Genomic DNA, 27,937 nt, shown 5'->3' with positions numbered 1-27,937 from the left:
GATGTTTCTGGCAAAGTGACAACTTGCAAGATCAAGAAAGAGATGGGGGATACCATTGAGGTTGGTTTTATGGAAATAAGTTGCGAGTACGAGGACTGGATCCGTGTGGCTTGGCACTAGGACAGACGGAGGATTCTGTTGATCCTCGGGGTTCTGTTAAAGGCCTGCTTCGTGTTCGGGAGGTCCCGGGTTAAAATCTCGGCTCAGAGCCCGGCTATCTCAGCCCCTTCAGGCAAATTCCGGGATGGTACCGTAAATTAGGCCACGACCGCTTCCTTCCACATCCTTTCTAATTCATTATTCATTGTCTTCCTCTCATTCGACGCTGTGTAATCCGTTGAATTGTAAAAAGATAATCACGAGGAGGTTTTATCATTATCGCAGCTGCGTCGTCTCACGCACGGCTCTGCCTGATTTCCGCTGGCCTTGACCTAAGTAATTGGTTCACGCGGCGATTTCTTGCTTCAGGCAGGATCCGGTACGAGAGCTCGTGGTAGAATTTCCTGAAGAGGACGTCTGCATTTTATGGCTGTCGACACGATCACTGTGATGGAAAAGTTCTCTTATCACGGAATGTTAAACTGCAGGTCGTGTCTCAAATATTTTTAGATGCATTTAACTCTTTGAAGGACAGTGGTAACTATATGTACCACCTGCAGTTATATTTATGGGGTCTTCTTAAGGTACAATTTGGCTGCACGCGACAGAGACGGACTCATCGCAGCTTCCCGCCACTCACTTTTGAGGTGACGACCGAGACATGCGGCAAAGTGTTTGTTTTGTTGAGACGCGTGCACATATTCTGTGAAAAATGAGTATAAAAATGCTTCTAAAAAGGTTACTCGAAGAAGAAGAAGAAGAAGATGTGTTGCTGTGTTATTTGTTGCGAAAGAAAGAAAGAAAGAAAGAAAACCTACGAGTTCAATATTCAAAACCAGACGCGAAGAAGGGTCTTTCTGTCTGTTAATAAAGAATCATTTATCATTAGAAGAAGAAAGTTTCAGGAGTTATTTCAGATTGAATCAAAAGCAGTTTGGTTACGCACTGAGTTTAATAGAAAAAACATACAAACAAGAAAAACTGTCGCTCACGTTACGGTTAAGTTTCTTATATTGTATTATTACTAATTATGTCACAAATGTAATGACAATTGTCTTCATTCTGTGATGTTGGTTGGTTCGGGGGTCGAGGCAGTTCTTATAGGAGAATACCTCAGATGAACTTGGGTTGGACATCCCATGTTGCTCCTCGCATATCCATCTGAATCACTTCATAGTGACTTAAAATGTTAGCTTGTATTTTCAAACGTGGAGCCTTTACGTGGTTCCCAAATGAAGCAATTTCGTCTTCAATTTCTGTATCAGTGTTGGCACTTAACTGTTGCACGAGATTATCAAGAATATCATCATGATTGTTGTTGCGTCTTTTTCGTCGTGGAGGCTGTGGTACAGAGGACTGCGATGCTTCATCTGGACAACCTTCGCTGTTTTCAGTCCGAGTCTCAAACTGTGCGTTTGCCGCTGAATCTGACTCAACATTAGATGCAGTAGGTCTTTCTGTTGAAACCGGTTCTAAGAATTGGAGTCTCTTGAAAAAATCCCACTTAGAATTTTTCGGTGGTGCAGCTGATCCGGTTGACATTTTTCTTTTGCGTTTAAATCGATTGTATGAATCCCGTATATACTTCCAGCGTTTTCTACAGTCTCCATCTGAAATGAGAAAATACGCCCATTTTCGTGTGCGTGTTCTTTGTGTACGATATCACTTATTGAGTGATTGACAATTTTTTCCCTTCAGATTTATGGCGACTGGCGAAAGTTACGCTTCACTATCGTTTGCTTACCGTATATCAGCGCGTCATATTTCACCAATCGTGAAAGAGGTTCTTAGGTGTCTAAGAAACAAGTTGGTACCTCAACTCATGCCTGAACCTACGCAACGAGAGTTTCAACGCATTTCAAACGAATTTTGGATAAAATGGAATTTTCCGAACGCCGTTGGAGCCAATCTCTTTCAACTACAAAGCTTTCTTTTCTATCGTTCTTTTAGCCATCGTGGACGCTAATTACAAGTTTATTGCGGTCGACGTCGGTGCATGTGGCAAAGAAGGTGATTATTGGAAATAACTTTAATCTTCCGGGTCCTGAGTGCCTTCCGGGAACCATTTCTAACTTTCAGGCGAAGCATCGGGTCTCGACGCGTATCTGATGAAGTTGCAAAGAATGACGTAACTGAACAGACATTCAATTATCGCCTTTGTCGTGCCGGAAGGGTATCGGAAAATGCATTTGGGTTGATTTGCCAAGTATTTTGAGTGTTTTATACACACATAAACATTTTGCCGGAGACATGTGATGATTTGATATTAGTCGCCTGTTACGCGATGGATTCCTAGTAAAAATCTGGAAAAACTTTCTATCACTTCAGTAATGACGTGGAAACAACGCCACCAAACACGCACTCCTTATCTCGAGCAGGAGGCGAGATAAGAGAAGAGTTGAGAAAATATCTCATGTCAGACGCTGGTGCAGTTTCTAGGGAAGTAGATCTCAAAAACCTGGTAATAATCCATTCATTGCATGACGTGTTTAAATCTAGAAGACGTTATATTGTATTATAAAAACGCAAACAACTAACCACTTTTGTCTAATTAGGCGAGCTTCGGGATTTAGAGGGTTAAGTCTGGCATTTATGAAAGCGACAGTGAACTTATGAGTCCTGCAAATTTCGTGACTGTCAGGCATCGAGCAGGACCCCGTTCCTTGGCGTATAAAAATGTATTCTGTGAAAGTTAAGTTGCCACCACGCCCCGCAGTAAAGCTGACAACCGATTTCAGACTACGTTGCCGATAACTGGGTTACACCGAACGCCTATTGATTGCAGCATCCTTGGCGATGTAAAAGTCTGACCAGAACGAGCTGCATGGAGCAGAGTCCATCTTCAGCCCTCGGTCGGTCGGCTAGTCAAATTCTGAACGAAATTCTTATCTCCTTATAACGCAGTTTCCTCCTCGCTCTTGTCACTTCATCCGTCTCGGGTCCAGATATTACCCTCAGCGCTCTCTTCTCAGACACCCCGAGTCTGTGTTTTCGCTTGAAGTGAAAGACCGGGTTTCACACCCATACAAAACAGTAGGAAACATTCGTTGTTAGAGAGGAGACGGGAAACAGAAGATTGTGAACTGCGGGCGGGAGAATGTGAAGGTGCGTCGTGCAGTTGTAATACGCTTGGAAGTGCCTGAGGTAAAGTTGGTAATCGGCTTCCTCAGACGTTGGTAGTATTTCGTAGGATTGGCGGGCAGATTGAAATAGCTGAAGGTTGTCAGTTTGTAGATAATAATATGAAGAGTTTTATTCAGTCTCAAGACAAGATCAAGTTCACGCGCCCTGGGACCATGAAGTTTATGTATAATATCGAAGAAGGTGGCGTGATGTCATTCTCTTTATGAGTGTGACCTCACACGTGATCTCGTTACAGGCGATGACATCATAAGGAAACTGTTATCACAGGAGGCGTTGCGAGCTGTGAGGGCGCTCTCATATTACATCTGCTTAATCTCAATACGTGGAACTTACACAGTGTCTGAATTTAATTCGGATGGAGTTCGGACCTCAGCTTCTGGGGAATGCGGTGATGATCCTTCGCGGAAGTGTAGGCAACTGTCAGTTGCTCGAGAGACGTGCTAATTCCTTTCTTGTAGCTCCTGAGAAATGCCGCCAGTCGTTTTTCTGGGTCTCTCCGACTGTCGGTTGTTTCCATGGAGACGGTTCCCTGACCTTGACCGCTATTTGTGATCTGGCCTTCGGCGTTGTGCGAGGGCTGGGCCTGCCAAAGAATTACGGAATGTTGGTCGTTCGCTTAATAACTCGCCCTGCTCGATTAATCCAGACCCGGGGACTAACAGGAATCTTTACTCGAATTTACCGCGGGCCGGCGAGGGAAGTAGGTTGTGTGGATAAAGCTGGCTCAGGAGGAGAATGCCCCGCGTAGCGAACTTTCGGGTTGCTGCCCTCAACAGCGCTGAACGGATTTTGATGAAACTGAACGCGAACTGGCGTCGGTAGGCATCGCTTCGGGAAATTCTCCGCTCCACATTTAGCTCATCTCTGGTTTTCAGAGTTCACTTGGCAAATGTTCACATTCGCTGGCTTCATATTTTAGGGTAACAAGTTTGAATCCACGAAGTCATTGTCATTATCGGAGATAGAATTGAAGTTGCTCAAAATCTGCCACCACGCGAGATCCGACATACAGACAATTGTCTCAGTTCCTTGCCCACGTAAAACCGACGTTTCGGGAACAAACCCTGAAGATGGGGACAGAGTTTGTTCCCGAAACGTCGGTTTACTACGGTAACCAGTTGATTATGTGTAATAAAATTGTTTGTATCTTGTGAATCACACAAAACATCATAGTTGAATGGTTAGTACTCCTGCTACATGTTTGGCAGGTCCTGGGTTCAGATCTTGGCCTGCAGACTGGCTATCGTGACGAAGGCTTGTTGTGGTTTTCCTCAGTCCCTCCAGAAAATGCTTGGATAGTTCCTTAAATTAGGCCATGATCACTTCTGTCCACATGTTTTCCAATTCTCTGTTTACTATCATCCTCTCACTCGACATTATAAAGTCTCAGCTAGTGACAGCATCGTTAAATAAAGTATAAATAAATTGTGAGTCACATGAAGATGGCTGCCTTCTGGGTTGTAGCATTACAACACAGAAAACGAGTCATATTCGTACTCGCCACTGTGAGAACCTCAATTCTTACTGTGACTCGCATGCTTTTGTTGTGCTGTAACTTTGTGTGCCTGAAACTCGGGACTGTCAGTGTGATGGTATGAGATAAGAAATTCATGAACATGTGTCTGCACGACCTTGAATTTTAAGACATCCCATCTTACTAGTGACATCTTATAAATTGATCTGAAGTTGTCACTGACATGAAATCCCACAGTCTTGGACTGGGGACATTAAAATATCATAGTAATTTATAAAAAATACATTTAACACTGCTTTAGCTTTATTCAGCTTTCAGTATCACATTTAATTTTCATTGTTGCAATTTGCATGCTCTTTCCTAATGTTCTTCAGTAAGACACATCCTAGTTGCTGATTTAACTTCCTTGTGTAGAGCAGATGCTCATGGGAAAAGAGTGTGAAGATGACAGCGTTGTGGGATATTGCGCAGTGTAGTGTAATATAAATTGACACCATTATTAGGCGATCTCTCTGGTGATGAAGGCAGTAAGCATATTCCCCTTGTTACTTCATGCTTTTAAGTTAGTCATGTTTCTTTTCTGTATTAATAACATAGGCAGGAAAACTGTGACATGAGTTAAGAAAAATAAAAGCAGTAAGTACAGTTTCTATGGGATATTATGATACAATGTATAAAATGTGAAAGTAGGGCAAGGAAATATCTCAATTTGGGAACTCTACATTCAGACAGGTAAAATGCCATTTGTTGCTTTCGAACATTTTCGCTAGATCTACTGATACTATTGGTAGCACTGCATTAATCTAAATATATCGATATGGGAAAGAATGACTAGCGAAATTGCGTCGATCACTTTCGTAACCTGTTTTGAAGTACAGTACATATTTCTTGTACAGAGGTTTTGCAGTTATGTCAGACAGCAGACTGGCCGTATCTGATGCGAAGGTCTGAAAAAACAAGCACACAAACTGTGATGATCTCGTGGTAGTGGATTGTGTCTTGGAGTCTACGACTAGACAGCGGCGGATTTATCGTACGTAGTAAGATTTAGCAATTTGTGCGTTGTATTATAATTTTAACGGTTACATTATTTCTTGACGATGACTTCGCAGTTATACACACGAAAGTAAACAAGGTACGAAGTACTGGTTAATCTTGCACTTGTACTACCTTATCCGTGTGTTTGGTCACGTAACTTCGTCTTGTTTCAGGTTCGGACTTCTGTAGGGCCCTATTAAGCATGACAGATCTGCGATTCGATGGCCGAGTGGTTGTAGTTACAGGAGCTGGTGCAGGTGATTATCGTACACGAAAATAATGTTTGTGCCTGATCGCTTTTCTAGTATGCAAGACTTTCTTTCGGAAATATTTAATTCTTGTCGAAATTATTTTAGGTTATCGTTCTTGTCTTCGCGGTTTCAGCTTCATTAATGACTATATTGTACAAAAAAAATATAGTTCTTTCCCTCATTTGTTAAGACAAAAATATGAAATTGAAGGGTGTGGGCTGCTACAACAGTATGTTTCCAGTTTTAATTGTACCAGTTTGTGTGTGTCCATTTCCATGGATAAAAGTTGTCATGATAATATTAAAGTATGATGAGACTCCACATGCCATGTGATGTGTGCACTGCAGAGGTGAGTTAATACCCTTCTCTTTTATCATTTGTCTGTTTCCATTGTCTCATAATCGTATTAATCATGGCATTTGCTTACAACTTCTTGCAATGAACAGTTCTGTGTGTCGTTTCACCCACTTATCATTTCTTGTGTGCCAGTTCCTCATAATTCTGACCAGCCATGACTTTATGTTTCAGGCCTGGGTAAAGCATATGCCCTGCTGTTTGCGGAGCGTGGAGCATCAGTTGTGGTGAATGACCTTGGTGGTGGTCGCCATGGCGATGGGAAGAGTAGCAGTGCAGCAGACAGTGTTGTAGAAGAGATCCGGCACAAAGGTGGGTTTAGTGCATTATGATGCTTGTTGGCTGCTACTGCATTCGCATGTAAGTTTCTTGTTTGTCCTCTCACCTCTTCTCTTTCTCCTTCCTTCTTACAAACTGCTTCCTTGTGTCCCCCTCTACCACCTCCGTCTGATTCCCTTTCCTTTCCAACTTCTGTTTTACGGTGAAGTCGCAGCACCGCGGGATTGCATCTGTATCGTAGATTGTTTTGTTTCTGGTAGGTGGCAAGGCTGTAGCCAACTATGATTGTGTGGTGAATGGAGAGAAGATTATAGAGACGGCTCTGGAAGAGTTTGGACGAGTAGATGTGGTAGTGAACAATGCTGGGATCCTGGACAAGTCATTCTCCAGGATTAGTGACGCAGACTGGAGTATGTTTGAGATTAAATCTTATTCTTGGCCATAATATCAGATTGTGGGGTACTTTCAGTGTATTTGGACTGCTACAGTCAGTCAGTCAGTCAGAAAACTAAGAGCGCCAGTGACTGGATATTATGTAGCTGTCCCAGGGGCCATTTTACCTTAAAGTCTGATAGTTCAGTGAAATTGGAATATCATTTTTCTGCAGAGACTAATTCTGAAAGAGTTAAAATTCACAAGCGTCTATTCTCATTGTGGTTCTGACCAGTTTCAAGAGACTGTCCATGGCATTTGCCTAGAGAGGCTGAGGAAAACCTTGACAAATACTGTCTGCTATGCTGAGCTGTTTTGACTGTTATTGATATTGTATAGGAGGCCAAAAGAAAAGGGTCTATGGTAGATTTCTTGAGTTCAGGGATGGTTTTGCATGCTTTTTTGTCTAGTTACTAGTGCTGTTGAGGTTTAATGATCATTTGTTACTGTTGCAGGCTTAATTCAGGACGTACACCTAACAGGTGCTTTCAAGGCAACTCGAGCCGCGTGGCCTCACTTCCGTAAACAAAAGTATGGACGTGTCATTGTGACATCCTCCAATTCTGGTCTATATGGGAACTTTGGGCAGGCAAACTACAGGTCGGTGTTAGTGACACTTCAGTATATTTATCTTTCATAGGATTGATCATTTGTATAATGTGTGCGTGATATCTTGGACATTAATCTGTTCTGCTTTGAATATCTTTGGGATTTAAAAGTATTAATTACAATACACCCCTCCCCCCGCCTATGAAATATTGATTTAACATTCTGGTTATTTATAAAAATAAAAGTTTGTCTTTGGTTGCCAGAAATGGTAGAAACTGTTTTCCCCCACAGTTCCTCAAGACAGATGCTGGGTTAGTGTGTTATATAACCGAGGGTCACTTCTACATCCTCTCCAGTTCGCTCTTCCTTTCAGGACTGTGTAATTTGTGCGGCTGAAAAGTTGTTCTCAAATAAGAAAGTTGGTGTGAGCGATGGCCGCTTTATGCATTTCTTGGGAGGAGTCCATGTATGTTTTTTTTATGGTTGCAGTGCTGCCAAGATGGGGCTGGTTGGTCTGAACAATATGTTGGCGATAGAGGGCAGGAAGGACAACATCCACTGCAATGTGATTGTGCCAACTGCGGCATCCCGGCTTACTGAAGACATCCTGCCACCTGGTGGGTGCTGCTGATACTAAAGCCTGACAGTGTGTCACTTCTGTTTACAATAAATGAACATCAAAATGATGCAAACAGTGCATTTTGGAAGTATATTCACCCTTTTGTCATATTATCAGTTGTAATAAATAGTTCATGTTTTGGAGATCTGTTATCAGCAGTTTTTAATATTGTCTCATGATTATAAACACTAATGTGATACTGATAAGTCACTTGTTTGTTGCACAGATTTCTTTGCACAGCTGCGCCCAGAGCTGATTGCGCCAGTCGTCGCGTGGCTGTGTCACGAATCCTGTGAGGAGACTGGCTCCATCATCGAGTCTGCTGCTGGCTGGGCAGGAAAATGTAAGTGTCAGTGGCACCCCTGTTCGGAATATGCTCGATGCCTGTAACGACACCACTGGTTCTGAGTCATGTGATGCCGTCCAAAACAGGACTGCATTTCATTAGGGTCATGAAGGTTGGGTCTGTTGTTGCTCTTTCAGTGAAATGCAGAAATGATTTTTTCACTGCAAATCACAATCGTAGATAAGTCGCAGAATCTGCATGTGGACTTCCGTAGATGTGTCAACAGCGGTAGAATGACCGGATTCATGTTTCAAGGGTCCTGATTTCAGTGAGACAGCTTGGAATAGCCATGAAGCGCAGTAATGAAGACAAGCAGAGAACCGTTTACCTCCCGTGCTGAGTGTCGGCAGAACTTTCCATCAGGATGCGTTCTTGTCTGACAACCTTCAGGTTATCTGGTGCGTTCACCGGGCGGCCTGCTGCGTGCACAGATGAATGAGCTGGTGACGCCAGAGGCTGTACGTGAGAACTGGGGCAAGGTGACAGATATGTCTGCTGCCGTTAAATTGGAGTCCATCCAGGAGGCATCTGGTACCCTGATGACCGTTCTGGAGCAGATGAAGTCGAACTCTGGGCTTTCTTCTGATGGCGTGAGTTATGACTCGATGTAGTTTTTTGCATATGCTTTCAGATAGTAATTATTCAAGTTACCCCTGTGTCTAAGCACGATCCAGTGGAGGTGTATAGAGGGAGTGTAGTATAAGACGTATGAATGAGCAGAATTAATTTTGTTTATTGTGTACAGGATTTTAGCCCGTCGCCATAATTGTAGTACGTGGTTTACGTTACTTCAGTTGTGTGTTTCTTGCGTATGGTGTTGGAAGAAGCTGACTGCTTCATTGTGGCTTACGCCACTGGAGGTCCAGTATTTTGTTAAATGAGGTGTACATTAGTTTTGGCAATGGCTGGTGCTGCCATCCAAGTATTGATGGTGGCTAATCTTTGTGCAGACTTGAACTTCTTTTGTCTTTTTGATGACACTTATTCTGTGAACATGGTTTAAGGTCCTGATTTCCTTTCCAGAAGAGTGTTGTGACAAAGTTCCAATACACTCCTCATGACCTGATCCTGTGTGCACTGGGAGGTGAGTAATGTGCCATTATGTGCGTGTGTTTGTGACAGTGTGACAGACAAGTAATGTGTTTGTTTTATTGCAGTTGGTAGCACTGTGACCAACCCAAGTGACCTGAGATTCCTGTATGAAGGCCACGCAGACTTCTCTGCGTTGCCGACGTTCCTCGTGTTGCAAGGCGTGTCTGCCGTGATGGAGTCTAGTGTTACTGCTGAGGTGTTCAGTGGCAGGGATTTCAATCCTGCCAGGGTAAGTGAGGTTATGTCTTGATAAGCAGACTCTTTTGAGGATAACCGCAAGGTTCAGCATCGGTCATTTCGAAGCCTGCCTTCGGATGCAACCCTGAGCCACCTCACAATCTTCTTGCTGTGTTTTCATCTCTGTATGTGCATTTCTTGCCTTCGCAGCTGAACATGTCCATATATCTTAACGCAAGGCACATTTTACTGCCTGTGCTTTGTCTATTACGAATATAATAGCCAGTCTCCATCGCACTTGACTTGTTTAGTTCACTGTACATGCAGTGAGGAAGAAATTAAAAGTCTGCTGGTCCTCATGGAATGAAAGCAGATCCAGCTTCTGCAAAAATAATACTGCAGTGAGTTGTTTTTCTGTTCAGTGCAACGGAGGATCATTCAGGTCGTATTCTATGCTAGTGAAGTTGTAATTGAGCAGTGTGGTGTGGACTCGGGGAATGCTTGCTATCATTCAGTCCAAAATGTTTTGTCCTCTCATCTCACATCAAGAAAACTAAAGATACAAAAGTTGTGCTGTATGGGTGTTAAACTTGGTCTCCCACTTTGAGGGAGGAACATAGATTGAGGGTCTTTGAGAACAGAGTGTTTAGGATATTTCGACCTAAGAGGCAGGAAGAAAATTGCATTATGAGCTTCACGGACTGTACCCCTCACTTGATACTGTTAGGGCAATTAAATCGAGGAGGATAAGACGGGCGGGACATGCGGAATGCATTGTGGAGGGGTGGGGTGTTTACAAGATATTGGTTAGAAGGCCTGAAGGGAGGAGATGGTGGGTGAGACATTGGCGTAGGTGGGATGGCGTTAAGATGGACCTTTGGGAGATAGGAATCTATGGAGCAAACTGGATGCAGCTGGCTCAGGTTAGTCTTATGGCAGGCTTTTGTGAACTCAGTGATGAACCTTTGGCTTCTATAAAGAAAGTGTTCTATTTTTTGAGAAGCCAAGTATGCAGTCAGTTTTTCAAAGAATATCCTGCACCATAGAGAGAGTGAGGATAGAATTCACACTGATTCAGTGAGCTGCACAAAGTGTAGATGCTTCCCACTGGCATGCCACTCGGTCGTGTAAACAAATGACAGTATTCAGTTGTTTTTGCAGATATATCATAAAGTATTTCTTTCTTTCTTTCCACTAAATGGATTCGAGAAGTTCTGCTAACTTAAAGATAGTTCAGTGGTTTCGACGTAGAGACTGATTGGATTATGAACCTTAGGGTTGCTGATGAGGCACAAAGGAATGAGAAACGATTGAGTACATAATTGGAGTTGACTGAGGAGGATCGTGTTGCTGCTATGTTGCCAGATGTTGCATGGTGAGCAGTACTTGGAGGTTCTGCGTCCCATCAACAGTGAAGGGACTCTTGAGGTGCACTGCAAGGTGGTGGATATGTTGGACAAGGGATCCGGGACTGTTGTGCTGGTGGAAGGTGAGATAAAATTGTGCAGTATGATCATTCCATTTGTAACTTCTGTCAACTTGGTTCGTGCAGTTGTAACGTGTCTCTTTTTCTTTGATCTGTCTAGGCTAGGGGGAATATAAGTGGTTTAAAAGTCTAGTCTTCAAGGTGATACAAATTCAGTTGCTGTCTGTTGTCATTATTGCAGTGGAGACATTTGATGAAAGTGGTGAGAAGGTGGCACAGTCCCTGCTGACAACATTTGCTGTTGGAATGAAGGGTGTTACAGACAAGCGTACTTCACCCTATCATGTGCCAACAGCAGAACCACCAAAGCGGATTCCTGATTTGTCTGTTGAGCAACACACGTCTCTTGATCAGGTCAGAATAGAGGGAAGCATGTGTTACGTGTGAGGCTCTTTGGTTATTTTTCTTGGGGGGGGGGGGGGGGGGGGGAGTGAATGTAACTTTTCTTATTCTGTGTATGTATTTTTAGTTTCTTCTGTCAGTAGTACTAACGTGTGAAATATGGAGAAGAAGCACAATCTAATTAAGATCTTGACATATTTGTGGTGATAGAGCTTTGTAAAATGTGCATCCTTAAGATTATTTGATGTAGACTGAAAATGCTGACTGCTTTGAATCTGCACTTATTGCTGTGTGTGAAAATTATGACTAATGAAACACTGCAGCTAAGTCTGTAGAATTTAGTATGGAGAGAGATCATAAACACACCTACAAATTAATTGTCAATGTTTCTTCACTTCAACATTATTTCCTGCAGGCTGCACTCTACCGACTGTCTGGAGACTGCAACCCACTTCACATTGACCCGAATGTGGCTGCATTTGGTGGATTTGATCGGCCCATCCTGCACGGTCTGTGTTCGCTGGGCTTCTCAGCCCGCCATGTCCTACAGCAGTATGCGGATAATGATCCAACCAAATTCAAAGCCATAAAGGTGTGTAATAGAAACATCTCTTTTTGGGGCTTTCCTATTTTCACATTCTCATGATAACATTCCAGCACCCTCTTTCTGTTGTTCTATGGATTGTTTGTGTTCACAGCATTTTTCACTTGCCTCTTCCGTGTCTGATGTACAGTTCAGTTGATGTCAGTCATTGTACTTTCTTATTCTTTCCACATGCTTTCCTATTTTCTCGCATCCCTGTTGGAATACTTCATAACCGTGACTCCCATTCACAGTGGATACGTTAAGGGAGGCCTATGGTAAGTAAAAAAATATTCATGTGAAGCATGGTGCAATGGTGTGGCTTGATAGTAGATTTCTAAGTTGTAATTCCGGAGGACTGTTCATAACATTTTACCATTTCAGTCTCTTTTTTTTAATTTTATCATCTTGTTGCTTTGTAAGTTCTTTGTACTTTTTTTCCATCAGAGAGATTGTTAAATATGATGTTATTTCATGAATCTGTTTCATTTTCAGAGGTTATATAGCATCAGATAGAATGAGAGGATAATGAATGGGTATGAATTTGGAAAGGGGCAGTAATATTAATTTTCATGTTACTATGCTGGAAGTTCTTTGGAGGGACTGAGGAGAACTCTGATTAGCCTGAGAAGGATAGTCAGAAACTGGACTGAGATGCAACCTGATATCCCCATTAATATGGTTTAGATCGTTGCACTACACAGGCCATCAGAGTGCGAGGGTATGAAGAAAATGATGACTGTCACTGGTTTACAGGCTCGGTTCAGCAAGCCAGTTATCCCTGGGCAGACACTACAGACTGACATGTGGCAACAGGGGAACCGTATCCACTTTCAGACCAAGGTGAAAGAGACGGGGAGCGTGGTGATATCTGGCGCATATGTCGATCTCACCGAGGCATCCGTCCCGCAGCACAAGGTACGTTTTTGTGGCTGACTGATGGGCCAAGATCATCTTTGATGATGGTTGTTCTGCTGGTGAGAAATTTCGTTGCTGCTGGCCTTTCACCACGTTCACATAATTCTGCCCTTATGCTCTGTCATGAGCTGGTTGAGTCTATCTATTTCTTCACATCATATTTCTCTAAGGTGCATTTTAGTAATGTCTGTGTATGTGTAGATCTCCCAAGTACTGTCTTCCTTTCAGCTTTTCCAATGAAATTTTTGTGTTAAATTTCATGTCTACGCAGTGGAAATAAAAGGTCACACATATTGCAGCTTCCTCACAGAAAAATGCAATTTGATTATGCAGTACACTGCTACTAAACAAGACGAAGCATTTGAGCTGTGTTGTTTGCATGTAAAGCTTACTTAATATAAATGTACATTTTGATGTAAATTCTGTAATTGTGTGTTGGAGAATGTTTAATTTAGTGTGGGTTTAATGAGCCAAATATAAGATTTAATTCTGGAGTTTTAGTAAAATGATAAGAAAGCTCTGATGGGCAGGGCATACAGCATGCATGAGCAAGACATGAAATGAGTACAGAATTTTGTGTGGAAAACCTGAGGGAAGAGATGGCTTCAGAGACCAACTCATAGATGGGAGTGTAATATTAAAATGGATCTTTAAAATACTGGGTGTTAGGTTGTGGATTGTGTTCAAGTGGTTCAAGATAAGTCCATGAGGCAGGCCTGAGCTGTGTGGTGTTTGTTCCTACAGATTGCAAGTTGTGTTTATAATCGCTATAAAGTGTAACTGATATTCTGTTATCTTGTGATAACCTGCATTGTTCAGCCTAGCAATTTCTTACTCTCAGTGACAAGGTTATGTTTCCTTTTTTGTTAAGATCCCAAACATTACAGCATTGCTAGTATCACATCTTCAGTAAGATCCATTTTAACCCTTTAAAGCTGAGTTGTAACTGTATGTACCACCTGCTGTAACAGTCATTATCTCTGCATTTTGCCCACAGAATATATAATGTGGGTTTTATATTGATCTCAGAATAAACAGTAATTTATTTCTCTAAGCAGCATTAACTAGTTTAGTGTTGTCGTGGAGACGTGTTGTGTTTTCTTTGAGGTAACAATGGATTGATAGAATATTATGCACCTTCACTGTGGCTGAAGGGGTTAATTATTTTCTTTAATTATCTAGTTGGTCTTCAGAGGTTACTCAAGAGCTCTATGGAATTTCTTTGTTTTCTCTTTCCTAGTTACATTTCCAGCTTATGGTAAATATCTGCAAATCAATTTCTCAGGATATTTGCATCTTCAGTGGGCAAAGTGAGGAACAAACTTCACGATTTGTACAGTTCACTTAGTGCTTTGTGAATAGTGAACTGTGGGAGACAAAGAGAAGTTGTCACATGAATACATTGTTTCACTACACTTGTTTATGTAAAATGTCATTAGGTCAGAAATTGGCTTAGACTTGGAAAAAATTTTGGCATGAAGCTGGGGGTGGAGCCGAGTCATGATATGGTCATTTGTGTGTGTTTTGTCTAACAGAATAATGAACCTTTGTTTTGTAAAAGCAGTAAGTTTTTTGACTAGCTGAGTCACTGTCAAGGAGGCAGGAAAGACTTTGCACTTTAGCCTACATGTAAGGTTGTCTTGATAACATGTACAGTACAGTACAGTACAGTACAGTACAGTAGCTGTGTTCAAGGTCATGGAAGAAACACAAGTGAGTAGCTCTGATGTATGCTGGTTGCATCAGTCAGTCACTATGCCTGCTGTGATGAGGTCCACCAAGGTGAGGGAAGTGAAAACTGGAATTTGTAGTTCAGAGGCACATCTCATGTCCTGACATAGAATGAAAATATGAACATTGTTTTGCATTTGTTTTTAAGCTAAAAATATAGTATTCATAAATATTTAACACGTTCAGGAAGTACTCATTATTGATTACAGAGTGTGTAACCATCGAAACTACTCTCAGTAATGCTAAAGATCAAGTTACATCATATCCATATTTTTCCACTTTTGTATGGTTGTAAAATATGGTTTCTTTCTTTGTGTGAAGAACCTAAATTGTGTTTGAAAACAACCAAATATTATTTGGGATGTTGAAGGATCAAATAAGTGGATTCTTAGGATAGTGAACTAAAGGACTAAATGTGTTGTTCATAAGATGAAAACACATAATGTATGCATAGTTTGGTGGGAATCCTGTTAAAAAAATTGGACATAAGTAAGACTGAGAATTTAAGGGGAGGATAATATTAAGCTGGATCTTAGACAAATACAGATGTGTTTGAACTGTGCCAAAGTGGCTTGGTCCTGCAGCTAGTGAAACTGTTTGGTATTGGCAATGTTCGACCTTTGTTTTCTATCACCAGAGAGTTAACAGGTTCCTAGAGACATGCAGAAATGGTGTATGATGTTGGTGGCTTTGTAAACTGTAATGTGAGGTTGCATTGTTGGTGCAGGCATCCACATCAGCGCTGGATTCGGATGGTGTGTTTGACTTGCTGAAAAAGCGGGTTGCGGCAAACCCAGAGCGTGCCAAGAAGATCGGTGGTGTGTTCCAGTACAACATCACCAAAGATGGCAATACTGTTGCCACCTGGAGTATGTATCACACAGTTGTCATGGATTTACAGCACTGTTAGAGAGTAAATTTTATACAGACTAACTTAAAACTTTCATCTGTTAAACGTTTTGTCTGTGTGGTTAACTCTCCTACTTCATATCTGGCAGATCTTGGGTTTGTATCTCATTTGAGAGACAGGGTTTTCTTATCATAGTCACGGAAGGCAATGATGAGACCCTCGCCGGGTTCGCTTGTCACGGCCACTTGCAGCTGAAACGGAAAGACTTGTAAGACTTGAGGTTCTCACAGCGGTGAATATGAAGATTTCTGTCTTCTGGGTTATTGCGCTGTGTAGTCTGGTCATATTCATCGCCCTGATGACGGAGGCAGTATGACCTCTGAAACGTTGGTTAACATCGACCAGACTACACAGCGCAATAACCCAGAAGACAGAAATCTTCACGGAAAGACTTGTTATGCATTTCTGTTGCGTCCTACAGGAGCAGTGTGTGACGATGTTAACAGAAACCCAAAAAACAAAACAAGAGATAAACTTAGGAATTTTACATGATTAGAGGCTTTGTGGCATATGTATTTGTCAAGAAGTTCTGGAAAAATGAAATGTATGCAGAAATTTGATGGTGAAACCTGAGGAACACCACTTGGAAGACTTGTAAGAAGTTTGGAGATTAATATTCAATTTTAGCTTTGATGTTAGCTATATTCAGTCCTCAGTTCATTTTAATTATGAGCTTTGAATATCAGAGAAGCAGACAGAAACAAGTATGGTGTCCATAGATGGATTTTCCAAGTAATATTTAAATGTTTCAAAATGAAAATCATTTTATCAATCTGAAGAATTTGTGTTTTATGCTCATTATTTTACAATGGCTTCCTGTACATTCTAAATATATAATTTAGGACCAGCACAATGGAAATTGCAAACATTTCTATAAATTTTGACCACGGTCCATGCAAGTCATAACTCACTTCAGAGGCATCCTCTGTTGATCTGTAGTTGACTTCTGCAGCTGTGAAGTTGAAGTATCCATATTTCCTTGGTCTGACAACTACTACATGAGATACATTTGTCCCTGCAGGGATCCTGTCAATCTTGATGTTGAGCTGACCACCCACCAAAGTGAAGGCCTCTTTGTGAAAGCTACTGTCACTCAGCTTAACACCAAGAGCAGTACTTGTGCCAACATTGTATAGTGTGTACTGCAAAGAATGTTGTGTGTTATAATCAAACAAGTTTATGAGGTATGTTGGTATTATATGGGTACTAAATACAATATTATCATGAGATGCTCCATATTCTTTGGCTTGTAACATAAACGGCCTATGATATGTAAAAATTTCTATTCTGCAAAAACAACCGGACGATAATTTTTCTGAAACAATATGACATCTAAATATCCCAGCTACTATGTCCATGTCTTCAACCAGATATCTATTCAGTATCTGTTTCGAAATTAGCAATCTGGCACCCGTTTCTTCTTCCTCATTACCATCTACATAAGCAGCTAGGGCTGCGAGAACAAAAATACTTAGAAATTTCATTCTTTCAAGACTTTTAACGAAATATTAATTTATACACTCCCCAACGTGTTGTACGCACGAGTACTTCGAATCTTTCCCAACGGAATGGCACTTCTTTATCAAAACTTCCAACTCGTTGCCAACTCACAAGCAACAAAGCATGTAATTCGACTCCTACTGGCAATGACCGCACTTAAAAATTAGTTCCGGTTCCCTTCATTGTCACCAATTTAAAAGTTAATGACGATAAAATATACCGTTCCAGCCGTTGCCAATGTTAAAATGAAACTGTTTTGGCTTCACTGTTAAACACGGAAGTTTAGAAGTTCCATAGTTTGTAACATGCTTTGTAACTCAGAACTGTAGTTTGTTAATCGGCTGTACTTCGTATGCGATTATTTGGAATAATTATTAGGCACATATGGATGTGCTTTGTTATCGGTAATATAACGTAACTGTGTTGAGAATCATGTCGATGTCTCTGTCATCAGACCCGGAATTGGAAATGAAAGTTAAAAAAGGTTTGAAAACGTGTCAAACATGGATTGAGTTGTTTATGTTGAACTTATATACGTAACATTGCAAAGCACTGCCTCCTGACGGTGGAGAAGAGGGTAGAAGTTACCAGACTGCATCATGAGTTGCAGGGACGTTGCTACGATGTGGAGTATGCCGTTGGGTAAGGTTTAAAGGAAATTCTGTTAGTTCACTAGTATTCAAGAGGAACCTTGTTCCCAAGTGAATACTTTTCCACAGGCTTGTAGCAGCATCTTGCTCATTTCTAGTTGACATTTTGAATTATGTGAAGTGTAATTTCTTTATGTTACAAGGAAAGCTTATTATTTAATCAATTAACTTAGTGATTTTAGACCTTCATTCATTTGACATTTCTGCCTGGCAAAGGAATAAGATCCTGAGTCCTGACACAAAGTCGCCAAATATGGTGTGTGGGCGTGTGTCTATCTATCTATATATATATGATTTGGAAGAAAAGTGAGAATCACAAGACCTTCCCAGAACTTTGTGTAGTTTTTTCAGCAGTTGTATTGTTCTCCAGGGCAGTGAAGTCTATGGAGGGGGAAGAGGAAAACCTTGGTAACATACAGGAACTGCTGAAGAATGCGGTGTTCTTGCGACAGCAGATTAAGTACGAAGAAGCTCGCAGGTGAGTGTTATTGTGAATGTTGTGGACGTGATTTCTGTGGTCTGTCTGTGCCTTCTCTCAGGGTTCTTCCCATTTTATTCATATGTGAACTGAATGTAAGATGAGCAAATGTGTTTCAGTTGGAAAAGAATGTACTATAGCAAGTACAGAATGCTAAATTTGTGGGTTACCTGTGTTTTAGAATACATGAAGGAAATAGGGTTTGGGGAATTTGGGACACAAACTTGTTTTATAGCAACAGGAAGGAAGTCTGTCACTAGTGTAAATCCCCCATAAATAAATATCTCCTATGCGTAAGGAAAAAATGATCTGAATTGTTGTGTAGTACATGGACAAAACTATTCTGTGCAAATCCTCGTTTGGGAAGGAGTGATTCTACCAGTAAATTATAGCAGTGTGGTGTTAGCACTCCTGTTTCTCAAATGAATTACGTCCTATGCACAAGTCTCAGCAGGGGATTTGCTGTCCTGACTGAAGAGGGTTTTTTTTGTCAGTTTCCTCAGATCTTCCAGTTGAATCTGATCATAGTGTATCAGAATATGCCAGTTGATCCAGTGGTTTTTGAATGACTTATAAAGCAGTCTTATTAATTAAGTAAGCTGCATGTGTATGTCCATCTAGCCTGATTCAGTTACACAGCAGTTGACTGGTCTTTGTGAAATTTGGTGTGAATATCTACCATTTCAGTTCTCTTGATCTTCTGTTCATTTTAACTTTGTCATCTGCCATTACTGAATTGAGTTTTGAGGTTCTTATGATAGTGAATATGGAGGTGGCTGTCTTGCAGGTTGTTGCACCATTTAATGTAAAAATCAGTGTGTGCAACGTCGCAGGCAACCATCTTTGTAATGAGTTGTTTTGTAGGACACTAAATTAATTTTATTGCTCTGTGGATCACTGTTTCATTCACAGTAGTGTAGAATACCGGTCAGACAGTGTGTTAGTGATTTTTCACCTTTATGTAGCTTGCTGTGATTCTTCATGTGTGTTAGAATTGTGTTTTGTTCTTGTGTGCTGATCCAAGAACATTTGGATTGGCACGCGCATATGCGCAACGCATGTGATTTATGTTGCATGTCTTGTCTGTGTAGGCTCCCCCACTAATGCTGTGAGATGCCAGGTAATTGCTGTTTATTATGTTGGTAGTATATTATGGTAAGCAGTCACTACATGATCATGATGAAATTGGGGATATCACATGGCCTTAGAATTGTCACTGTGTAGGAGAAAGAGTGCATGGTCACATGGACATAATGTTTCATTGATACAGAGGACACTACAGAACAAGGGAACTGTGGTCCTATAAGTGGGAAATATTAACCTGTCAGTGTGGGCTGTGTCGAATGGACGTCTTTGCACGGTGTGATAGGTGCCATGTATGTTTCCAACATCAGAGTGAAAGAAATGACTATATTTATTAAATTGTGAGGTGATACTGAACTGTGCAATATCGTTATACTAAGAGACAGTATATTTAAGACATTTATTTCCTCTATTAGGTTGAAGGCCAGTTCATGCTTCATCGTTGAAAGTTCCTGCTTTTGGAAAAGTTCTTAATTACAGATAATAATGGCTACTTATTTCACCTGCTGTTTTGTGTGGGTGTTAAACTTGGTGTCTTGCACTGATGTCTGTGATGAGCAGAATACATGTAACTAAGAGAAACATACAGGCAGCGAGAGAAAATTACATAATGAGGAGCTTCATGAATTGTGCTGTTTTTTTGGGAAAGTGTTCAAATCAAGAAACCAGTGGGTGGTTGGTGTTGCCCAAGGAATGTAGTGGCACTTCAGTATTAGCAGTGGATAGTTATATAATCAATATTGTTTGTGCATGTTTTTTTTCCTTCAAATTAGCCATTTAATTACTATGTATTTGCATCGCTGTTTGTTTAATTTTGTTCAGATTACAATTTCATGTCTTGGATCCTCCATTCACAATAATCCTAATCCCATTTAGTATTAAGTAATTTGTACGGTTGAAATATAATTATTAAATAGCCTACGAATCAATTAGTCAGTTCATTCACCCTTTTAGCCACTTGATCTCTTAATCACAGTCAGGCGGCTAAGCAACCAGTGGATCAATCAACTGCTCATTCTGTTCAAAGATATTTGTTCGTACAGGAACAAGAAGGAGTCATACTAAATTAAGGGTTTGGTGCAGTCTTTACTGTATGATCTACTATTAGCTTCTCAAGGACTCTGCTTCATGAAAATTTTATTTACAATCACAAAATCATGTTTAGATCTTCAAGGACACTGGTTGACCACAGTTTGTTGGGAACAATACTGGTGATTCATGGTTAGGATCATTTTGGTTATATTTTGAGGATAAAATTCATATTTTGGGTATGAAATTCTTACTTGAAACTACATTTCTCGGGCATTTACAGTGAATCCTTCATTTAGTTCAGATGCCAAAAGTGGTGTTCTGAAAGTGCAAAGTTAAGAGCTTTCATTAAAGATTTCGGTGAGGAATATTTTAGTTCTGATGGAACAATTCTGTTCTGTAAACTTTGTGAAGTTAATGTTACAGCTGGTAAGGGATTTAATGTGCAACAACATTGTGATACGGCAAAACATAAAAATAAATTGAGCAAGCAGTAGGCAGGTCAGGTTTCTGTTGCGATATGAAGTGAGCCTGCCAAGTGTACTGAACATACTGCACTGATTTCCTGGCAAGCAGTAGGCTGGTCAGGTGACAGACAGCTTTTCCCCGAGTAAAATCCCAAGGATCAATTAAGCTTCTTCTCTCAGCTATTCCCAGAAAGACAAAATGCATTCACTTTTAACTAACACAAATGCAAAAATAAACAGCATTCTGATGACGCAGTTGATTGAACATGTACTTTTGTTCTTGGGGAGGGGGGCACACCACACACACTTCTGAGTATATAAATGTCACTTATCAATGCCGTAAACGCCTCATGGCGTTTATTTATTTGATTCCTCGGGAATCATCGACACATAACCTCAACCGTTAAACGAGAACACCCTATCATTCCGTAACCTGATGACAGCCCACCTAGATCGCTGTTCGCACACATAAACTTACAGCACCTCCAAGACTCCGAAGACTAGATTCACGCAACAAATTTTACCAACTCTCTCTCTCTCTCTCTATCTCTATCTCTGCGCGAACTTGACTACAGCGAATTCTAGTAGCGAACCCAATAAACTACGATTTGATTTGGCGGGAAAGAGCAGGGCATCGATATATCAGGAAGATCCAGAATCGTAATCTTGTAGGAGCCTGGTAGCCGAATGGATAGCGTGCTGGCGTGCGGAGTACTACATCGGCAGTTCGAGACCCAGCGGATTCTTACAGTACTATTAATTCTTAATTCTTACAGTAGTATTAAGTTCTAAATATAAAACGAGGGCAGGACTCAGGACTCAAACGATTTCTGATTTCTGCCCTCTAAAAATAATTGTGGGTTACCGGGAGGGTGGGGCGCCTAATATGATAGAATGAGGGGGGTTATGCACAAATATATAAAAGGGGGCTCAGTTGGGTTGTATACCAACAACATAGAGACATCAAAGCATATGAGTCGAAAAAGAAACAATCCAGCGAAATAAAATAAATCAAACCATCAAACCTGCATGCTTGTCATGTAAGCTGTTGAGTGTGTTCGCAGACTGACTTGATATCTGAACAGGAAACCTGATGGGACAATGAATGAAGTGTGTAATTACCTGACCTATAGGATGTACTTTAAATGTGATTGTAAGTGTGAGATGATATGTTGACAGAAGTAAATGCAGTTTGGGATTGACATTATTGCTGTTTCCAGTTGGTATAGGTATCGTTTGTAGGCGTGGGTGGAGACTATTTGTGAAGTGATTTCGGTTTTTGTTATGTAGTGCTGTGACCTGCCGGGGTATTTTCTGTGCTTGTGGTGTGTTAAGCAAGGATAAAGGTTTTAAAACTTGTAAACTTGTAAGTTGGCGTGTGGTGTTTGTTATGAATTTGGATTTGCTTGCAAAAATCTCATGCCCAGTAGATGACAGATTTGTTTGTTGATTTATTTGGCTGGATTTTTTCTTTCGACTCAAGTGCTTTGAACACATTTTGGTTAAAGATTGTTGATTGATATGATGTCTGTTTGGACCACCTTTGGCTGCTCCCTCGTAAATATATTTTTGCATAACCCCCTCATTCTCTCATCTTCGGCTCCCCACCCACCCGTTAACCCTCAATTATTTTTTTAGAGGGCAGAAATCAGAAATCGGTTCAGTCCTGCCCTCGTTTTATATTTAGAACTTAATACTACTGTAAGAATCCGCTGGGTCTCGAACTGCCGATGCCATTCGGCTGCCCTTGTGTTCCCGCTCAATACGTAATTTACTGGGTTCGCTACTAGAATTCGCTGTGGTCAAGTTCGCGCAGTGAGAGAGAGTGAGAGAGAGTGAGTGAGAGTGAGTGTGTGTTGGTAAGCGTGAATCTAGTCTTCGGAGTCTTGGAGGTGCTGTAAGTTTATGTGTGCGAACAGCGATCTAGGTGGGCTGTCATCAGGTTACGGAATGATGGGGGTGTTCTCGTTTAACGGTTGAGGTTATGTGTCGATGATTCCCGAGGAATCAAATAAATAAACGCCATGAGGCGTTTACGGCATTGATAAGTGACATTTATATACTCAGAAGTGTGTGTGGTGTGCCCCCCTCCCCAAGAACAAAAGTACATATTCAATCAACTGCGTTATCAGAATGCTGTTTATTTTTGCATTTGTGTTAGTTAAAAGTGAATGCATTTTGTCTTTCTGGGAATAGCTGAGAGAAGAAGCTTAATTGATCCTTGGGATTTTACTCGGGGAAAAGCTGTCTGTCACCTGACCAGCCTACTGCTTGCCAGGAAATCAGTGGAGTATGTTCAGTACACTTGGCAGGCTCACTTCTTATCGCAACAGGAATTTGGCACGTGGAAGATTGTTTTTTATCCAACAGTTCTCAGACTTTTCCTGCGTAAGACGTAGTTTACTACTACTCTGCTATGACAAGGAGGTCGGATGAGTTCGCTGTTTTTCAGACGTTGCCGTCCCTGCCTATGATAAAATGGCGTGGGCGTTCTGCCCCTCTGTATTTCTTTGGTTGCTAGGATGCATTCTGAGTCCAGTGCAGATTTACTCTCATATATATTGCCAGGGCGTGGAAGTTAATTTGAATTGATGTGTGTCATCTTTCCCTTGTGTGAAGGACGTAATGTGTGAAATATTTTGGTTGCATGGAGGGTTGGTTTAGTTGGCCAGTTGATTATTGATGAGGTGTAGAGTGCATTCGTAGTAGCAGTTACGACTGGTGTCACAATGCGGATATTTATTTTGGTATTTGGTATTGTTTCAGGTAGGAGTGCCTGCAAGCATGTGGGATACTATAGCCGTTGCCCACTTTTGATTCCTAGTGACCAAGTATGGGGTGTTCGTAGCATGCCTCACAATGCCACAAGGAAGACCTCAGGCCCTCGTGCGATTACCTTGCTTTCCGAGGAGGTGTACGGTTATAGATTTAGTGGGAGTGCCTAGTATGTCTCAAAGAGTAGTTTGAGATCAGGGGATGTACTGAGTAGCAACTTTCATGTGAACTGTAGCTGTAGTGTGTGTTTACTGGTATCAACGAAGACATGGAGGACTAATTTGTCTGAATATCAGCGTTTCAGAAGATCAGTTGTGTGCGTGATGGGGAAGCAGCTTTTTTTGGAGTTGGAGATGTGAAGAACCAGACAGAACGAAGCACCTGTAGTGTTTGTGACTTGGATAAGGAATTGCATTGTTCAGGTATGTTAGAGAGTAGAGTTTATTTACATTCCATAGATCCTTCTTAGGACTAAACCAAAGGATGGAGAACAAATCATTTCATACAATACATATAAACTTCAGTACTTTTGACACAATTACAAGGATGTGTTTCACATGTGAATGTACATAACCTTCAGATTCTGCAATTCAAGTATGAAAAATAATTTAAATGCAGGCTTGAACACCTTTAAATCATTTAGAGTTTTAATTGTTGGTGGAAGATCATTAAATGACTTGATACGCGTATAATACGTTCCTTTTTGACGTTTATTAGGGTTAGCATAGACTATAGAAAAATTATATACTTGTAATTAATTTTTATTTTATTGTTGAGATTTGTCAAACTCCACTTACAAAATAAAAGTCTAGTCAATGATATGTTGGTGTCCATGAAACCCAAAGGTTCTGGAAATAAATATGACATGCGCCCTGATGTGGAGAAAAGGTGTTTAGAGTATTACAGTAAGTGCAGTACTTGAAAGTTACTGTAACTAAAACATTTGACTTCCCTTACCAGTGAATCTGGCCTGCGTTGTCACTCGTTATAACTTGAAACTGTTGCTTGTGTTTTCCAGGTCGTGGAGACAGCATGTATTGCTCTGAAGTCAAGCACGACGGATCCGTTACCGTCGTCAGTGCTGGGAAATAATTTGCTGTTTCTTGGTGGCATCCCTGAATTTTAATGAAGATGAGAATACAGTGCAGCAGCTTTTCTCCTGTCCAAGGTATATAAGAGCAGTTGGAGGCAGAAGAATATTGTAAAACTAACCTCATTCTTGATATTAAAAAAGTGTACAAAATAAAAGATGTTTTTCCAGCCTGATGGTACTAACATGACATAACAGATTGTTAATCACTGGCTTTTCAACGCAGAATTGTAAGCGAGTCCCATGGCAGTCTATGAGGCACTGGTATAGATCTTTCTCTGAGCACCCAGAACTCATTATTTACTGGTACAGTGAGCCTGTTAGAGGCTGTATCACAATTAGTTTGTGTTTAGTATCCTGCCAGTACCAGGAGGCATCTGCACGTAATGTATTTCTTTCTCATATCATAAACCCAGATTTCCCATTTTCTCTGTCCCTTTTACATCAGTTGCTGATTTAGGAAGCAGCTACTGCATTGGCCACTGTTGTGACCAACATTTTGTACACTGAACATTAGGATGTGAGTGTAATTATCTGTACTCATTGTGATTCGCCGTTGCAGTTCTGATGATCCACATGTGGAGATCTCCGCAGTCCATGGGATTGCGTGCAGATTGCAGGACAAGCAAGCCAGAGCCACTCACCAGATGGCAGTCACAGGCAAGTTCATCCATTTGAGTAAATTGTTTAATGAACTTATTTTCTGAATTGCAATGCCATTATTGAAAGAAGAAGACCTTTTTTCCTGAAAAGTAGTAAATGGTTTTAATGAAATAAAGAACTTGTCTATTTCTTCTATTGAGACTACAAAGAAACAATGAAGAACGTGATTTTTCTTTGCCAGTTTAAGGAACCACATTTTGAGGCTGACCTCCACATTGTTCTATAATTGAGAATGCATGGAGTGTACCTCCATGCTCCCACTGCCTCATGGCATTGCGCTTAGTCACAAGGATAACTGCAGCTGATATAGCGAACCATTAAATGTTTAAAAATCATAATCTGTGTTGGTTTTCTGTAAGTCCAAGTGGTGTTAGAACCCAAAGACCACTGTGAGAACCTGAAATCTCTCTTAAAACCACATTTAGTATGTGAACTTGTTGAAAGCGTCTGCTTCATATCTGGAAAAGCCAGTAAGGCCTGTTGTGTATGTTGGTAGGAGTGTTTGTTGCTGCAGCCATGAAAGAGTTACGACGGTGTGTTCCTTGTTTGTCACTACACAATGGTGGCGATATCTCAGGTAGCTGGTGAGTTCAGTTTTATAAATTTAGATTGTTCAACATTGAAACAATTTATATTACTGATGGTGAAGTTTCCACCTTTGCTTCCAGAAGGTATGATAAAGTGGCATTACTGATGGTGATAACTAACTAACTAACTAGATGGCTTACCGAACCCGAAGGTTCATCACCGAATTAACCAAAGCCCTCCACCGGACCCTGTCCTGGGCCAACAACATCCAGTTTCCTTCAACTCCTATCTCCCATAGATCCCGCCTGAGATTATCCTCCCATCTACGTCTAGGTCTCCCCAGCGGTCTCTTCCCTTCAGGTTTCCCAACCAGTACCCGGTGCACACCTCTTGTCCCATCCATGCGCGCTACATGTCCCGCCCATCTCACTCTTCTCGACTTAATCACCCTCACAATACTGGGGGAGCAGTACAGATTTTTAAGCTCGTCATTGTGCAGTTTTCTCCACGCCCCATCGTCTTCCCTCTTAGGCCCAAATATCCTCCTCAACACCCGATTCTCAAACACCTGCAATCTGTGTTCCTCCCTCTGAGTGAGAGACCATGTTTCGCACCCATACAAAACAACAGGCAAGATTATTGTTTTGTATACTTTAATTTTCAGGTTCTTAGAAATCAGACGGGAAGACAAAATATTTTGGACTGAGAAGTAGCAAGCATTTCCGGAATTTAGTCTCCTCCTAACTTCCTCACAAGTATCATTTTGATTTGTTATTGTTGTTCCCAAATATTTGAACTTTGTAACCCTTTCAAAGGATTTATTAGCTACCCTAAGATAATTTTGCCCGCCTGTCTTCTGATGACGAGATACTAACATGTACTTAGTTTTTTCTGAATTTACTTCCAGCCCCACTTGTCTACCAGCCTCTAGTAAAACTTCTGCGTTCCTCTTTATTGTATTTATATCGTCCCCCAATAAATTAACATCATCAGCATATGCCAATAGCTGATGTGTCCCGTTCAATTGCAAACCCTCCTGCCTACCTTGGACCTTCCTGATGGCGTATTCTAGCGCAAAGTTAAAGAGCAAGGGAGACAAAGCATCTCCTTGTTTTAGACCGTTCTTGATGAGGAATGTCTCAGATACATATTTACCTACTCGAATTTTGCTGCAGGTTTCATTTAAGCACATTTTTATTAGACCCACTAGCTTCTTTGGTATACCAAATTCAATAAGAATATTATATAGCACTTCTCTCTTCACAGAGTCATAGGCTTTTTTGAAATCTATAAATAACTGATGTACAGTCCCACCGAACTCCCATTTTTTCTCTAGTATCTGACGAATGCAAAAGATCTGATCAATCGTTGATCTGTTTCGTCTGAACCCACACTGATGATCCCCAATAGTTTCATTCGCATATGGGGTTAATCTTGCCAAAAGAATGTTGGATAGAATTTTGTATGAGGTTGATAGCAGCGATATTCCTCGGTAATTACCACACTCAGTCTTGTCCCCCTTCTTATAAATAGGAATAATTATGGATTCCTTCCATTGATGTGGCATCTCTTCCTTATCCCAAATTAACTGAATAAGCTTATGGATCCTCATATGCAACCCTTTGCCACCTGCTTTAATTAATTCGGCCGGAATCTGATCAATTCCTGGAGATTTATAACTTTTCAACTTCCCAATGGCTAGTTCCACTTCATCTAAGCTAGGTTCTGGCACCAACAGTTCAGCTGTATGCATTTTAATCTGTCTAATATCACCAGTATTATGAACATTTAAGAGCTCGCTAAAGAAATTTTTCCACCTATTCACAATTTTTATTGGATCTGCAAGCAAA

General features: G+C 41.0%; 3 protein-coding genes and 2 long non-coding RNA genes across 11 annotated transcripts in view; 3 read left to right on the top strand and 2 right to left on the bottom strand.

Moving 5' to 3' along the window:
• Positions 1 to 1,061: 1,061 nt before the first annotated feature.
• Positions 1,062 to 5,456, bottom strand: LOC147875141 (uncharacterized). Its single transcript, XM_087339855.1, has 2 exons — positions 3,577 to 5,456; positions 1,062 to 1,709 (listed from the first exon to the last, which is right to left on the bottom strand). The coding sequence occupies exon 2, from the start codon at positions 1,639 to 1,641 to the stop codon at positions 1,213 to 1,215; it is 429 nt and encodes a 142-aa protein (XP_087195981.1). The 5' UTR covers positions 1,642 to 1,709; positions 3,577 to 5,456; the 3' UTR covers positions 1,062 to 1,212.
• An 80-nt stretch (positions 5,457 to 5,536) lies between these two features.
• On the top strand, positions 5,537 to 15,858 carry LOC147875140 (peroxisomal multifunctional enzyme type 2-like). 2 transcript variants are annotated; one of them, XM_087344136.1, is made up of 15 exons: positions 5,539 to 5,750; positions 5,929 to 6,012; positions 6,535 to 6,672; positions 6,900 to 7,049; positions 7,527 to 7,671; positions 8,110 to 8,237; positions 8,466 to 8,582; positions 8,976 to 9,175; positions 9,609 to 9,669; positions 9,743 to 9,906; positions 11,220 to 11,343; positions 11,522 to 11,694; positions 12,098 to 12,274; positions 13,022 to 13,183; positions 15,642 to 15,858. In XM_087344136.1, exons 2-15 carry the CDS (start codon positions 5,958 to 5,960, stop codon positions 15,822 to 15,824), a joined length of 1,977 nt encoding a protein of 658 aa, XP_087200262.1. In that variant the 5' UTR covers positions 5,539 to 5,750; positions 5,929 to 5,957; the 3' UTR covers positions 15,825 to 15,858. The 2 variants fall into 2 exon arrangements, with proteins under 2 accessions (XP_087204636.1, XP_087200262.1); XM_087348510.1 differs by lacking the exons at positions 13,022 to 13,183; positions 15,642 to 15,858 and adding an exon at positions 12,520 to 12,963 and having other exon boundaries at positions 5,537 to 5,750.
• Positions 15,041 to 18,345, bottom strand: LOC147875139 (translocon-associated protein subunit beta-like). The gene is made up of 2 exons (XM_087354802.1): positions 16,736 to 18,345; positions 15,041 to 16,015 (listed from the first exon to the last, which is right to left on the bottom strand). The coding sequence occupies exons 1-2, from the start codon at positions 17,306 to 17,308 to the stop codon at positions 15,929 to 15,931; spliced, it is 660 nt and encodes a 219-aa protein (XP_087210928.1). The 5' UTR covers positions 17,309 to 18,345; the 3' UTR covers positions 15,041 to 15,928.
• On the top strand, positions 16,868 to 20,464 carry LOC147875138 (uncharacterized). The gene is made up of 3 exons (XR_015534031.1): positions 16,868 to 17,008; positions 18,345 to 18,452; positions 19,952 to 20,464. It is a non-coding gene; the product is annotated as an uncharacterized LOC147875138 (long non-coding RNA).
• A 2,449-nt stretch (positions 20,465 to 22,913) lies between these two features.
• Positions 22,914 to 27,937, top strand: part of LOC147875137 (uncharacterized) — a 43,166-nt gene continuing 38,142 nt past the window's right edge. The window contains exons 1-4 of one of the 6 annotated variants that reach the window (XR_015533913.1): positions 22,914 to 22,928; positions 23,798 to 24,228; positions 24,825 to 24,974; positions 25,459 to 25,556. This is a non-coding gene — a long non-coding RNA (uncharacterized LOC147875137). The other 5 variants (XR_015533790.1, XR_015533889.1, XR_015533838.1 and 2 more) reach the window with 5 other exon arrangements.

Source organism: Zootermopsis nevadensis, unplaced genomic scaffold (assembly GCF_977971745.1).
Source record: "Zootermopsis nevadensis isolate Lab colony 2312 unplaced genomic scaffold, Znev_1.0 Znev_ptg000001l, whole genome shotgun sequence".
NCBI classification, from domain to species: domain Eukaryota; kingdom Metazoa; phylum Arthropoda; class Insecta; order Blattodea; family Termopsidae; genus Zootermopsis; species Zootermopsis nevadensis.
The sequence above is the reverse complement of the archived record's forward strand: the minus strand, read 5'-3'. Positions and strand labels throughout refer to the sequence as shown.

Bases quoted from the DNA above. Each gene is read 5' to 3' on its own strand.
- LOC147875141 (XM_087339855.1), bottom strand. From the start codon at position 1,641: ATGTCAACCGGATCAGCTGCACCACCGAAAAATTCTAAGTGGGATTTT.
- LOC147875140 (XM_087344136.1), top strand. From the start codon at position 5,958: ATGACAGATCTGCGATTCGATGGCCGAGTGGTTGTAGTTACAGGAGCT. The intron at 9,176-9,608 runs GTGAGTTATGAC...TTTCCTTTCCAG, and splicing joins CTGGGCTTTCTTCTGATGGC to AAGAGTGTTGTGACAAAGTT. The intron at 11,344-11,521 runs GTGAGATAAAAT...TCATTATTGCAG, and splicing joins GACTGTTGTGCTGGTGGAAG to TGGAGACATTTGATGAAAGT.
- LOC147875139 (XM_087354802.1), bottom strand. From the start codon at position 17,308: ATGAAATTTCTAAGTATTTTTGTTCTCGCAGCCCTAGCTGCTTATGTA. The intron at 16,016-16,735 runs GTGAGTTATGAC...TTTCCGTTTCAG, and splicing joins CAACAGAGGATGCCTCTGAA to CTGCAAGTGGCCGTGACAAG.